Source organism: Tasmannia lanceolata, unplaced genomic scaffold (genome assembly GCF_043159265.1).
Source record: "Tasmannia lanceolata isolate RefF3 unplaced genomic scaffold, GAP_Taslan_0.1 ptg000020l, whole genome shotgun sequence".
Taxonomy (NCBI): Eukaryota; Viridiplantae; Streptophyta; class Magnoliopsida; order Canellales; family Winteraceae; genus Tasmannia; species Tasmannia lanceolata.
This window is the reverse complement of record NW_027518697.1, coordinates 30482133-30496831: the sequence shown is the minus strand read 5'-3', so window position 1 is coordinate 30496831 and position 14699 is coordinate 30482133. Positions and strand designations below refer to the sequence as shown.

Genomic DNA, 14699 nt, shown 5'->3' with positions numbered 1-14699 from the left:
CTTAAGAGACATAGAAAGCGTGACACAACTGAGGGCATCTGCTGCTGTATTCTCAACACTAGGACGGTGTTTAAGGCCGAAAGTGTACTCTTGCAGATACTCTACCCACCTCGCATGCATTGGTTTCAACTTCTTTTGAGAATTAAGGTATTTGAGAACTTGATGGTCGGAGTATAACACAAATTCTTGAGATAGCAGGTAGTGTCTCCAATCGCGTAATGCCTGGACTACTGCATAAAATTCTTTCTCGTATGTGGTATACTTTTGCCTAGCCTCATTAAGTTTTTCGCTAAAATAGGCAACTGAGTGTCCTTCTTGACTAAGAACACCACCAAGTCCGACTCCAGATGCATCACATGCGACCTAAAATACTTTAGAAAAATCAGGTGAACGCAATACGGGAGCCGCAGTCATGAGTCTCTTGATTTCGTGAAATGCCTTCGTGGCACTTTTGGTCCACTTGAACTCCCTTTTTTTTATACAATCCATCACGGGAGCCATAATGGAACTGAACCCTCTAATGAACCTTCGATAGAATGTTGCCAATCCATGGAAGCTTCGAACCTCATGAATATTAGTGGGTTCTGCCCACTCAACAATTGCTCTAACCTTCTCAGGATCAACTTCTACGCCCTTAACTGAGACAACAAACCCAAGAAATATAACTTGATGGCTGAAGAACGTGCATTTCTTCAGGTTTGCATACAGTTTCTCTCTCTTGAGTATTTCAAATACTTGTAGAAGATGTGACAAGTGGGCAATTTTGGTTTTGCTATAAATTAAGATATCATCAAAGTAAACAACCAAAAACTTGACAATAAATGGTCTAATAACTTGTGTTATTATTCTCATGAATGTGCTTGGTGCATTTGTTAAGCCAGAAGGCATAACTAACTATTCATATAGACCATCCTTTGTCTTAAATGCGGTCTTCCACTCATCACCAACTCGAACTCTAATTTGGTGATACCCGCTTTTAAGATCGATCTTGGAGAAGACGGTGGAACCTGCCATCATGTTAAGCATACCATCAAGTCTAGGAATTGGAAATCGATACTTGACAGTGATCTTATTTATCGCTCGACTATCAACGCACATGCGCCAACTTCCATCCTTCTTCGGCGTAAGCAAGGCGGGTACCGCACATGGACTCAGGCTTTCTCGAATCAAGCCTTTGCTCAAGAGTTCATCTACTTGCCTCTTTAACTCAGCATGTTCTTCGGGGTTCATGTGATAATGGGGCAAGTTCGGTAAAGAGGATCCCGGAACTAGATCAATGGCATGTTGAATGTCTCGCATAGGAGGTAATTTATCCGGTAGTTCCTCAGGAAATAATTCCTCATATTCTTTCATTAATGGTTTCACCTCAGGAGATATTTCAATCACAGCCTCATTTTGGAGGACATAATCCTCTCTTACCACTAGAGCGTAAATCTTTTCAGAATCTTTACACTCTCTTTCAAAATCCTTTCGATTAAGAATACCTAAAGGTTTCTTGGACTTGCTGGTGGAAGCAACGTCCTTCTTCTCAGCCACTTTGAATGGTTGCAGTGGGCATGGCTGCAAAGTAATTTTCTTGCCTTTGTGCTCAAATGAATATGTGTTGAATTTCCCGTAATGCACGACATCTCTGTCATACAACCACGGTTGCCCAAGCAAAACGTGAGCAACAGTCATCTCAACCACATCACACCAGATGGTGTCGATGTATGATAAGAATTGAAGGGGCACACGACATCTCTGGGTAACCGGGATGGTTGACTGGTCAACCCAAGCAGCCTTACAGGAATTTGGATGTGGCTCAGGCTTGAGTCCCATGCGACTAACTCCACTGGGAGAAACTACATTCATACAACTCCCACTATCAATTATAACGCGGCAATTCTTGCCATTATGTTTAGTGAAAGTGTAAAAAATATTGTTTCTTCTCCAGTCTTCATCCACTTTTGGTTGCGCAATCATGCATCTCATCACGCTAACCTTGTTTGGATTTTCTTCCTCCACGAACTCATCTTCCTCAGTAATGTAACCATCAGGCGCATAATTTTCATCATCATTCTCTGCCTCATTGGTCTCCTGATAGTCGTCTCCCTCATTTTGCTGCGGTTCCACATAAGTCACTCGGTTTGTACAGTCACGAGCGTAATGTCCATAACCTTTGCACTTAAAGCACTGCCCTTTCTAAGGACCTTCTCCCAAAATTCCTTTACCCTTAAAGTCCCTCAAAGGTGGGAAATTGTTATTGGACTTAGGGTAGTTGGGATTTGCTTGCTGAGGCCTTTTATAGGAGCCCTCCCCAGTTTGGCCGCTGAACTTCTTTGGAAAGAACATCTTTTGGTGCCTTTCAATTTCACAAGCCTCTTGAAAAGCTTAATCAATGTCTCCCAAAATATGTGCTCTCATTTCCCTCCTGATTTCTGGCTTAAGTCCATCCAGGAATCTGGTGAGAGTTTGCTCAGGCTTTTCTCGGACTTCGCTATGGATTTTGGCCTCATCGAATTGATTCATGTATTTGCCAACATATAAATTATTTTGTCTAAGCCTATGCATATGGCTTATCAACCGTTGTTTGTAGGTGATTGGCAAATACTTTTCTTTGAGTTTGGCCTTCATCTCCGTCTAGGTCCAGATGTCATCCTCCCCTCTCCTAGTAAGTTGACGTTCGAAGTCAATCCAACAGGTTCAGGCTGGACCAGTTAATTTTAGGTTAGCAAACCTAACTCTGCTGGCGATAAGGAGCTTTGTACCCTTGATGACCCCCTCAGTATCTTCCTCGACCACCTAGAGCATTCCAGTTCCCCATCTGGTGATGATCTAATGGCTGGTCACGCTCAAAGTTGTCCCCTATACTATTCCGATCTTGGCCACCTAGATCTTGATTATGTAATGATATTTCGGCTTCAGGTGGATGGTTTCGGTTTCCTTGGATCCTCTGTCTAGGCTGATCATCCTGGACAGTTCGTTGTTCCGGATTAATTTGCCTAAGACCTTCTAAAGCAGCGACTCTTCTCTAGACGGCTTGAATCTCATTACTAAGGGCTTGTAGTTCTCGACTGTGAGCTTCACGATCCACTCTACTAAGCCGTACCTCTTCTCGACTAAGATTCAAATCCGTTCTAGTATCTCTAATGAGTTGAGCTAACTCATCATTGGATATAGGATTGCTAGAAGTCATCGCGTGGTAATCTCTACCACTCCTAGTGGGCATGCAAGTGAATACTAGACACTAATCTAACATCCTAAAATTTCCAAGACTAACCCTAAGCTTTGATACCAAGTTGATGCAGGACAATACCTAGAATAGGGAAAATCCTGCACTCCAAATGGGATAATGGATTTAGGAAATATTTAGACTTACTTAGGAGGCAAAATAATACAGAAATTAACTAAGTAGGGGCTGACTTGACTATATAATCTCTACGGACAGCAGTAAGAGTTAAATATGCAGTTATAAGTTAGAGAGATCACAACTTATATGAAACAGATAATTCTATGCAATTGAATCCACAAGCTATAGGTTCTAGAATTAACTGATAATAGTAAAATCAAACCAAAACTAGACTCTAGCAGGCAAGATCGATTAAAATAACAAAGAACTGTGTATCCCTATGAATTAAAATCCAACTAATTAGGAAACCAATAATATTCAATGATGCTTGGCAAAGAACAAATCCAGCAGCCAATAAAAGTTTTAGAAAACTAGGTCAGATTAATGGTCCAAAAGAATAGTCTGATATTGTATGCAAAACTGAAATCAGTAATGGCTATCTAAGATTAGATAAGGTTAAACAATGGTTCCTTAAAGCTAGGGCTTAATTTAAAGGCAAAAAAAGCATACGAATTGGGGTTTCAATCGGTTGGACTAAGAAAGTACTGTTTGTTGAAGGATTTCGATCTTACCTTTGATTCCAGTTGATTCGAGAGATGAGAAAGAAGTAGAAGAGAGGAAGTAGGGAAGGTAAAAGGGTCGGTTCCAAACCTGCAGAGAGAGAGGAAACTATCCACGGCAATATACGATAAACAATTGTATTCTATTTTCCCCAAAAAAAAACGTCAAATACATATATGAGGAGAGAATTCACGCGTGAATATCCCACTCTAAGTAGGCCCACACGGCTTTAAGTGAATACTTAACCACTAAGTAATATGTTTCCTAATCTATCACAACTCTAATACCATTAATTACCATCCAGTAATAACAATAAAATGACGTGCAACTTAATGAAATAAAACAATAATAATAATAATAAAATAAAAAAACGTCCCACTCATGGTGGAATACTAGCATAAACGTCATATGCTATGATCCACGCTCATATCAAGATCATCTCCATCATCATCAACAATCACGATCATCCCCATCATCAAAAGTGGCTTTTTCGACGCTTGTAGACCTTGAATCCCTTTCCATGGTCGATGTCCCCATCAAATGGTATGGTTAGAGTTATGATTAAGGTTTTGAATTAGATGAATGGGTTTCAAATAGGATCACGAATAGGGTTTTACATAGAAGTTAAGGGTATGATTACAAAAGGGCAATGATATCCACCCCCTGCAGTACGCATTCGCCCCCCTTTTAACGTGATTTGACGTCAAAAAGCGTTAAAGTAGCCCACTGTTCACATTATAAGGGGTGCAAATGCGTACTGCAGGGGGGTGAAAATATCATCGCCCTTACAAATAGGACTAATCATTAAAAAAAATGATTAAGAATAGGACTAGGACTAGGGTGTCGAATAGAATTAGGGCTAGGATTTTGAATAGGATTGGCTAGGGTTGTAAAGGTATTAGGGTTTGAATATGTTTATGGCTAGGATTAAAAATTCAAATGTGGATGTGTCTAGGGTTAGGTACTCAAATGGTTGAGGGATGGAGCTAGGGTTTTGGATAGGATAGGAAGGGGATTAGGGTTTGAAAAGAGCTACGAGTATGACTATGGTTTTGAATTAGAAACAAGATCCATGATGTTTTAACTCCAATAGAAAAGAAGGTAATAAGTATAAGGCCTCATATCTGAAAGATGGTAATAAGTCTAAGGCCTCAGATCCAATAGTAGAAGCGAGATCCATAAGATGAAAATAGAGAATGGAGACTCAATGATTTGATTGATGAATATACATCTTAAGTATTTTTCAAAATCAACCATATGTTGATGCCATGTGAGTCAATTAAATAATCCACATACATCCAATTCCTATGGAAGAAGGAGAAGAAGAAGAAATGAAGGGAGAAAGATAAGGTAAAAAGAAAGAAAGAATCTAAAAGATTTTTTGGAGGTTATAACTCAAGCTCCACAACCAATTGTGTGTGTGTGTGTGTGTGTGTGTGTGTGTGTGTGTGGAGGTTATAACTCAAGCTCCACAACCAATTGTGTGTGTCTATATACACATAGATGAAAAGTTTACTAATTAAATAAAATGTCATTAAGGGGCCAATTAATCAGTCAAAACTCACATAACTCTTATCATTTAAAAACTTAAAGTAGAGAACCTGCAAACATGGCATGATTATTTGGTTTAAGAGGATCAGAAACAAAATATGTAGCTTTTCCAGTAAAGTTTGGAAACTAAAACTGCCAAATAAACATAAAGGGGCTGCTCTCCATTTGCATAGAAATCCTTGGATAAGCAGTTACAGGGATTGCCTACCCTGTTTGTATAATTTCATCTTGAATAGAGACCCGAGGGATTGGATGTTATATGTGTAGAGTACACAGTTCACACCCTACACATCGAGAAGTTCTCGACATATCCAATGATAAAAATAAACCCATGCCCGATATCCCAATAGAGAACAGCTCTAAAAGAGAACCCCTTTGCTGTTCTGGTGCTTAAACATTGGACATATGGGGCAGTTTGGATACGTGGATTTTATAATCCACTATTGTCAAATTCAGGTTTTAGCTTACAAAATCCATGTTTTAGCTTATAAAATCCAGGTTTTAGCTTATAAAATCCAGGTTTTAGCTTGTAAAATCTTGATTTCACAAGCTAAAACCTGGATTTTATAAGCTAAAACATGGATAAGATGATCAAGTTGACAATTACCTGGAATTGGTTAAATGAGACACTCTTCCCATACTCCTTGGCCTTATAAGACGAGAAGAAAACCAGAGCAGCATAAGTACTACTCGAACCCATATCATAAAATATAACATGCCTAGACGCATTTGTAAAATCCTTATCAATCCCATACTGTAAAGCTGCCCCAGAGTGTTCATTAATAAGTGACAAAACATTAATCCCCGCCAGATGCGCCACCTGCATCAACCCCTTTCTCTCCGCCTGCCCAAAATAAGGTGGAACAGTAATCACAGCATCCTTAATTGGAATTTTGGAATGAAACTCTGCCAAATTCATAGCATAACCAAGAATCATTGCCACCAACTCCTCCGCTGAGTAAATAGTAACACCATCATCAATCCTAATACCCGCCCTACCTCTAGAATCCTCCACCAAATCATAGGGTAAATAAAGCGAATCAAAAATAGCCTTCACATGTTTGAAGGGTTTCCCAATCATATCGCGAACTTGCGAATAGACCTTATCAGGATACCTTGCAATGATTCCAGATGCTTCTTCGCCTAATAGGCGATTTCCACCATGGAATGCAACTAGGGCTGGGGATTTCCTCTTTGACATTTCGTTAATGGCGATGGAAATGGGACTTTGGCCGGGTTTTAGATTTACTACGGCCACTTTCATCCATTCTGAACCTAGATCTATGCTCGCAACTGCGGATTCTGATGGAATTACAAGGAGGGAAAGAATTGAAACAAGGAAGCCTAATTTAAACCAAATCGACATTCTAGATCGGATCTCTGAGGGGACAACAAACCCTAGGATATGAAGTTCGATCTAGAGATGCGAAATCTAGAGGGATTTTGAAGGTGGAACTATGTTTCAGATCTGTGTGTTGAAAACATAGAGAGGAATTCGGCTATGTTTTAGAGCTAGAAATAAAGGGGTTCGTTGAGGAATGTGGGTTTCGAGTTCTCTCTGGAAAAGAAAAGGCAATGGAGCGTTCGAGAATCGTAGGGAAGACTCGGGAATTGGAGTCGTTATAGGGTCTTTTAAAGGCCGTATGTGGAAAATGGAGGGAAATAAGGACCAATGAAGAGTAGCCGCGTGTATAAAGTTACATGTGGCCGTCTGTTAGGGGTCGGTTGTGTTGTGCTCACAGGAGTCGTTGATGGATTGTCTGTATTTTAGGATTCTCAGCACATGTAGACCAGGCAAAAGGGACCCCGTACCCGTGCCCGCGGGTCGACCCGACCCACCTGCAAATTTGCGGGTACGGGTCTGAGTTTTAGTGACCCGTCAAAACTAACCCGCGGGTGACTCAACCCGCAAAAACACGGGTCGGGTCGGGTCAACCCGCGGGCACCCGCAAGTCACTTGGCTTTTTTAAGGGTGGTGATTTTGTTATGCTAATCTAGTTAGATGGCTTTTTTTTCTAATGCCAAGGATGGTGATTTTGTCATGCTAATCTATTTTTTAAGGGTTTGATGCCTGAATAGGTTATGGCTGGCACCATAGAATATAAATCAGTTGTGGCTAGCACCATAGGTTGATCCCAACCCTCCAATTTGAATGTTAGAGGGCTGATCACTTGATCCTAACCCTCTATAGATCGGAGGGTTAGGATCAACCTATTGAAATGATTTTTGGGGCACAACCTATTTAGGCTGTGGGCCATCTAATGGACGGTTTGGATCATCCCACGGTGCCGGCCATACCCCCTCATCAAAATCCAGTGATAATAACATTTTCCAAAATAAACAACTGTTTGAATTTGCAGGTGACCCGCGGGTTGATCCGGCCCACCCGCGGGCCGCACGGGTCACCTAAATTCTGACCCTCAAAAATGCCTTTTGTGATGGTCCTTAACAAATCCCTAAATATATTAACCTTCGAGAATGTTTTTATTAATTGATAGGGGAGAAAATAAACTACCCATTCACAAAGCGACAGCTGGTGGGGGGCAAACAGGGCAATCATCCCTCAATGGAGACTAGGGGTAAAAATGTAATCTCCTCTCCAAAGAAGCTTCCAGAAACAAACCCTGCCTAACAACAGGTTGACACCTGTCCCAAGGGGTAAAAATGTAATCTTATACCCAAACATACACTATAAATAGCCCTCATAAAGACAACATAAACGACCGAATCCCAAAAAAATTACTATTAATAGCTTCGATTTCCTTATTTGTGCCCAATACTGACTTGAGTGTCGAAGGGCCTATCCGGAGTTACGGCTCCGAGTTGGTCTTCTGACCGGGTGTTCATCCATGCAAGGCATATTGTCTTAACCAGTCTAGCAATCGAAAGTTGCCAGCTCAACTCTCCCGTCACTGTCCTATCTGTTACCGATTTCGGGCATAACAGATTGGCGTCATCCGTGGGACTTTGAACTAAAAACCGTTCTAGTCCTTCATAAAAATGGCAGGGTGGAAGAGCGCTCGAGTAACCTCTGGTCGAGCAGTGCAGCCAGCATCAAATCCCACACCTCGAAGCGGACGAATCGCTTCACAAATAATCATTCCGCCAGATACAGTGGAGCGGAGCTCAGCCCATACGGAAAATCCAACTCCCACCTTGACTCCTACACCTGAGCAAATGCAAACACTCTTCCAACAGATGACCACACTCGCAGATCAATATAGGAGCTTGATACAACAGGCCCCGCAGCAACACCCTCAAGAGGTGCCTCAACACCCGCCGGAAAGGTCAAACCACCGAGTGGAGGAGCCTGTACCTTCCAGCGGCAACCAAACTCATCACTCCTCCTCCAGGCACATCCATCACCCCGCAGTAAGGCCTGGGCGAACAGAACCCCACCACTGAAGTCTATCTCGGTCACGATCAGCACACAGACACCGACTGAGGGATGACCGTGCCAACCAAGCAACGTCCCGGCATCAGCGGAGAAGCTCTGAGAGTCATTTAGGTTCTGCAGCGAGCCCCACTATGCAAAGAAAGAACAAACCGACTAGCCGGATGGAGAAGAGTCCTGATCCCGTGCGGCGAAGATTCGAAGAATTAGATCATCGAATCGAGGAACTAGCCAAGGATCACAATCGACCCACCCTGAGACCGTTTACGAGCAGACCTCCTTTCATTGATAGAGTATTGGACGCGCCAACACCCAGAGGATTCAAAATGCCCTACATTCCCCAGTATGACGGGACAACCGACCCCGTGGACCATTTGGAGATGTTCAGAACTCTGATGCTCCTCCAATGTGCCTCAGACGGTTTCCTTCGCAGAGCCTTCCCGACCACCCTAACTGGGGCAGCACGAGATTGTTACTCGCGTTTAAAACCAAACTCTGTGGATACCTTTGAAGAATTCAGGGAAGATATGATTCGTCGCTTCATGAGTAGTCGAAGACCTCGAAAAACCACAGCCTCCCTGATGGCTCTAAGGTAGGAAGATGGTGAATCATTAAAGGCCTTTGTTAGCCAATTTAACAGAGAAGCACTTCAAGTCCCGAATCTGGACCCCTCGGCCGCCATGAATGCGCTCCTCTCAGGAGCAAAGTCTAACGAATTCCAACAAACAGTAGCCCGCTAGAATCTGCACTTCTTAGCGGACCTCATGACTGGAGCCGAAGAGTATATCTTTGTAAGCCCAAGGGTTCTCCATGGGTTCATTCAATCATCTTGTTTTGATGATTAACAAACGCAAATTGATTAGTCATTTATGGACTGATCATTTGCCTTGAGTGTTGTGCTTTAGACAGGTCCTACACAAGTCAAATTATACTAGCACGCACCTTATTGGTCTATGCTTGAAGATGAACCAAACACAATGGCAAAGGAGCTTGGAACAGACTTGGACCAATCACACCTTGGAGGAACCAAGGAGAAGCTCATCATCAACCATCTCAAAGCATTGAACAAACAAAGGAAGATCAATGCAGGCCAAAGCTTGTGGATCAACAACTTGCAAAGGAGCTGGAACCAAATAGTGGCATCATCCTTGGAAGGTGTTAAGCAAAGAAGCTCAACCTTGAAGATCCCAAAGCAAGCCATGCACTCAAAGAGAATATCAAGCAATGGCTACCTCAAGAGTTCATTCAAGAGAGTGGTAAAAATGGTAGATTGTATCACCTATCTCTCTTGTGTTTTCTCTTATCAAGGCACATCTTAAAATCCCTAAAAATATATTTTTTAAAGAGACCAACACACCCTTTAAGGACTTAAATGGATAAGTGAATGGCCATGGTGGTGTACCAACATGTTGGGACCCATATGGCATTCAGCACAAGAATGAACAAAACAGAGTTCCGAAGCAACAATGTGGACCAGCAACTAAATCCTATCAAAAGTTGTTTAAACGATTTTCAAATATTTTTGAAAATATTTTTAACAGATAGCTCTCATTTTTCTCATATTCGTAGAGTATAAGAACATTGAAATCCGATGAGAAACGAAGGAGATATGAATTTTTCAAATGGTACACTGTTTGCTGAAAATCCAGTCTCGGAACTCCGAGAAAATTATCGGAGCTCCAAGAAAATTATCGGAACTCCGAGAAATGCTCCAGGTTCTAAAAATAAAAGCTCTGTTTGAATTCTCGGAACTCCGAGAATTTGCTCGGAACTCCGAGAAATGTTTTTGTTCAAAAAAATATAGCCGTTGTGGTCCAACGACTAGTTGAATATTTGACCGAGTTTTGACTGTTTTACCCCTCAAACGGTCACATGGAGTTCAGACTTCATATATACCCATTCAAAGGGTCCAAAACACAAGATGAACACTGTCCAACTTCAAAAAATCCTAGAAAATCATTTGTGAACTATTTTTGGATAATTTCTCTCACCAACCTCTTGTGCCTTGATTTGAGAAAATCATTTGAGATTGGTTTAGGCTTAAACTTGTTTATTCTTGAGAGCATCCTTGGAGCTTCAACTTGCATTGTAGCCTACATAGAGGCAAAGCTTTTAACTTCTTCTTCTTCTTTATTCGATCGGTGGCAAGGGCATCCGTTGTTTTGAATTCCCTTGGGTGAAGCGCTTAGAACTCGGCGGAGAAGGAGAGTCATTGTAAAGGTGGAAGGGCATCCTTATTCGGGGGGCTCTTCTTTCTTGGGGTGCTGGTGGCGGCGTGTGTCGTGTCTGCTGCGGGATCGGCGTCTGCTTCGGGAGCGATGCCTGCTCGGGGATCGGTGTCGGCTTGTGGATCGACGACGGTTGCTGGACCGGCGCCTACTGTGTGACTGACGCCTGCCTCTGGGCTCGTCGGGCGAATGTTGGGCCTCGCGCAAGTTTTCGCTAGGGCTCCTGAGATATTGATTTAGGTGCCCTTCCTCGGTCAGCTTTTCTAGCTGGAGGCGGAGGTGGAAACAATGGTTAGTTTCGTGGCCGTGGTCCCCGTGGAATTCGCAGAACTTCTTTGCGGACCGCTTCTTTGGGTCCGTGGCCATTCTCTTGGGGGGGTCAGGAGACCCTGATCTCTGATAGCTAGCAGGACATGGGAGAGGAGAAACTTCAGTGGGGCGCTTCCCAGTCTTTAGAAGACGGGGACGGGGTTCCGGCTCGCCTGTTTTTCCTCGGCCTGTGGCCTTATGGCCCTTCGGCCGTCGTTGCTCTTTCTTTCATCGGGGCCGGCCTGGCCCTGTTCTCGGGCGCAGGCTTCTTCTGCTCGTACGAACTTGTCAAGCTTGGATTCAAGTTTCTGTAGGTCCCATGGTGGCTTGAGGGTAAGATGCAGCTTGAGATTCGGGTCGGTGGTGGCATGCTTCAGTGTTGCGACCGCTATTTGGACGTCCATGTTAGAAAGCTGGGCCAATTCGGCGTTGAATTTTAACATGAAGTCTCTTAAGGTCTCGTTTCTTCCTTGTCGGAGGGCTAAGAGGGCGTCCGCTGGATCGTGGCGGAGGCGGTTATTGGCGAACCTTGCGCTAAACTTCCTTCCGAATTCGTGGAAGGATGCGATGGAGTCGGGCTCCAATCTCATGTACCAGTTGTTAGCTGTCTTTCTTAGTAGGGAGGCAAAGGCTCTGCACATAAACCGTCCGACGTGCCCCGGAGCGTCATTACCCTTTTGAAAGTTTGGAGGAACTCGAGGGGGTCTGTGCTTCCATCGTACAGACCGAAACGGGAGAGGTTTATTCCCGCTTCCACTGGGGTTTTTAAGACCTCCGAGGTGAACAGGGATGCCGTTTCCCTCTCCCATTCGTCGAGGATGCCGTGGGCGTAGGGCTTTTTCATTTCCAGTTTTACTTCTCGAATTTGCCTTTGCAGGTCGGCTATCGGATCCATACTGGGGGGTTGCGCCGAGGTTGCTACTTCCTCCGCCCGAATTGGGGGCGGTTCCTGGAAACGAGCAGCTCGGGCAGGGGGAGCGCGGCTTAGCGTAGCTTGCTTTCCGTCGTCTCGCTGGTGTCCCCTAGCTGTGGGGGGCAAAGGGCTATTTGCCGATGGGGACGGCGTCCGGCGGGCCGGTGCTCGTCTTCGCCGGGGATGACTCTCCCCCGGCTGTTCCTCGTCACCTTCGTCGTAGGCTTCCGTCTGGTCCTGTGTTGTCAGGGGCCTCCCCGGGGCGGAAGGTTCCGGCGGGGCAAGCGTTGGAGTAGTTCTCGGCGGAGTTCGTTGAACATTTTCATGGTGGGGACCATCTGCGGTGTGCTGGAGGAGGGCTGGTGTCAGCCCGTGAGCGGTGAGTTGGGCTCCCGGGAGCTTGAGGTGTGGGTTTGCGCGCGTTGAGCCTGGCTCCTGGTCATTACCCCTATTTCTTGCTGTTGGGTGTGGTTTCTCATCGCCATAAGGCGTTCAGTACTCGACGAGGCCACGGATGGCGCCAATATGATGGCGTCTGAATCCGGGTCTGCGATCGCGCGGTCGGTAGAGGGCCTCTGCGGGATCTGCAATCACAAACAAAGGGGGTCAGGGGGTCCGGGGTGGGTCCCGGACGACCACTTCGACACCCAAGTCAGATCCTTCGACAAATCAGTATAAAAGACAGTGAGAAGATGAGGGGGGTTTGATCAGGGTTACCAGGACCAAGGCGCGGGTTCTTTTCTGGGTGTGCGGATGAGTGGGTCGGAGGGGACTAGCAGGGAGAGTAGGATCAAGTTCCTAATCTCCTCTGTTGTTGCCTCGCCTCTTTTTCCGGTTGTTATGCGGGAGCTGAGAAAAAGGATGTCTTTCAAAAGACGTCATGGATCCCTCTCTTCTTCCCTTCCCTTCCTTTTAAAGGGAGGCGCGCGGACATTTTCATCATTATAGAGAGAAAACCTTCCTTTGCAGGATTGGGGTGTTCCCCTGCTCCGCCGGCGCGCGTGGCTTTGCCGGATATTTCCTTCCATAACTTGTGATGATGAGGCATAGACGGCGAGAGAGCGACACGCGTCGTGATCGTGTGGTCTTGTCATTTCCCAACACCTTTCTTTATGATGGTTAGGCTTTATTGATGCATGGACGACACGTGGCGAGATCTGAGGGCAACGCCGTATTTATGTCCCATCAGGGACCAATGTTTCTCTTCACGCGGATGATAAGAGAAACCAAGAACTTGATGTGTTTTTTATGTGCATAAGGAGGGACCCGGGAAGGCTCTATTTATAGAGTTTGGGAGAGGGGTGAGAGACTCCGCATCGTGTCTCTCTCCATCCCTATCTCTTAATTACCGTTCTTTATTTTCAAGTCACGTTTATCATCTTCAACAAACTTAATACCTACAAAGTTTGTTATAAAGGCATGAGTTTAGTCTTAAACTTATTAGGCATAACAGTTTGTTATTAAACAAACTCTTGTCTTAAAGAACTGATCCCGCCATCTATTTCCATTAGGCCATCTTTAAGAATCAATACCAACATAATATCGACACAATATGTCGGTTGCTAATAGAATTTTAGCGTTGCGAATTTATTCTTATCGTTAATAATCACTATTAGCGAGCAACATATTACGTCGCTACAAGTATATTAGCGACCGCTCCAACCGTTGCTAATGCTTAATATGGTTGTCTTTTTTGGTTGCCTACAAACCTTTAGCTACGGTCAGGGGCGGAGTCACATATAGCGTGGGGGTGGCCATGGCCCCCCTCCCTCCAAAGACTTGCAAAATTCCTTTTATGATTACAACCCAAAAAGGGTTTTAGTGGCGTTCAAAAATAAGAAATACATGTACGGGTGTTCCTGAATGCCAGTAATGGTAAGCGCCCACCTCCCCCTCCCGTACGTGTAAATTCCTGGCTCCGCCCCTGGCTATGGTTGTATGATGTCATTAGCAACGGCTTGATGTGTCGCTCAAGACTAGTAGCGACCATCGAATTAGCGAACACACGACTCAAAAAAATGGTCACTATTACTATTAGCGACAGTATTTTAGTATTAGCGACCCAATTTAGTGGGTCGCTAATATGGTAATACCAATGGTTCATGATATATTAGCTATACATTCGCATCTTTTCTTTCCCGAGCTACCCACTCTGGTGTATTTTATGACTACTCTTTTTGCACTTACAAGCGGTTTTCCCGGAAGAAAGGGAGGGCGAATATATCATTTCTATCCGGCAAGGTCGGAAGAAATACTAAATTGAATCTATTTTCGGTTTGTAAATCGTTCAGAACACCTTAACTGTTAACCGAACAGAGACGTGTGTGCGAGTTTGAGGTGCATTTGGAGACCTCGCGTCTGAGAATAGCAGTCTTTCTATATTTCTGGTTAGCAAAATGTCGCTATCATGTGGCT

At 44.2% G+C, this 14699-nt stretch overlaps 1 protein-coding gene across 3 annotated transcripts in view; it reads right to left on the bottom strand.

Annotated features, from left to right (window-relative positions):
• The window catches only part of LOC143853710 (heat shock 70 kDa protein 17-like), a 32455-nt gene extending 25395 nt beyond the window's left edge, over positions 1–7060 (bottom strand). The window contains exon 1 of one of the 3 annotated variants that reach the window (XR_013237281.1): positions 6048–7060. Coding sequence is in view for 2 of the 3 variants with exons in the window: in XM_077363431.1 (XP_077219546.1) it covers positions 6048–6806 (759 nt within the window). In the remaining variant the exon portion in view is untranslated. The remainder of the gene's footprint in view (positions 1–6047) is intronic. The other 2 variants (XM_077363431.1, XM_077363430.1) reach the window with 2 other exon arrangements.
• Between the last annotated feature and the right edge of the window lie 7639 nt (positions 7061–14699).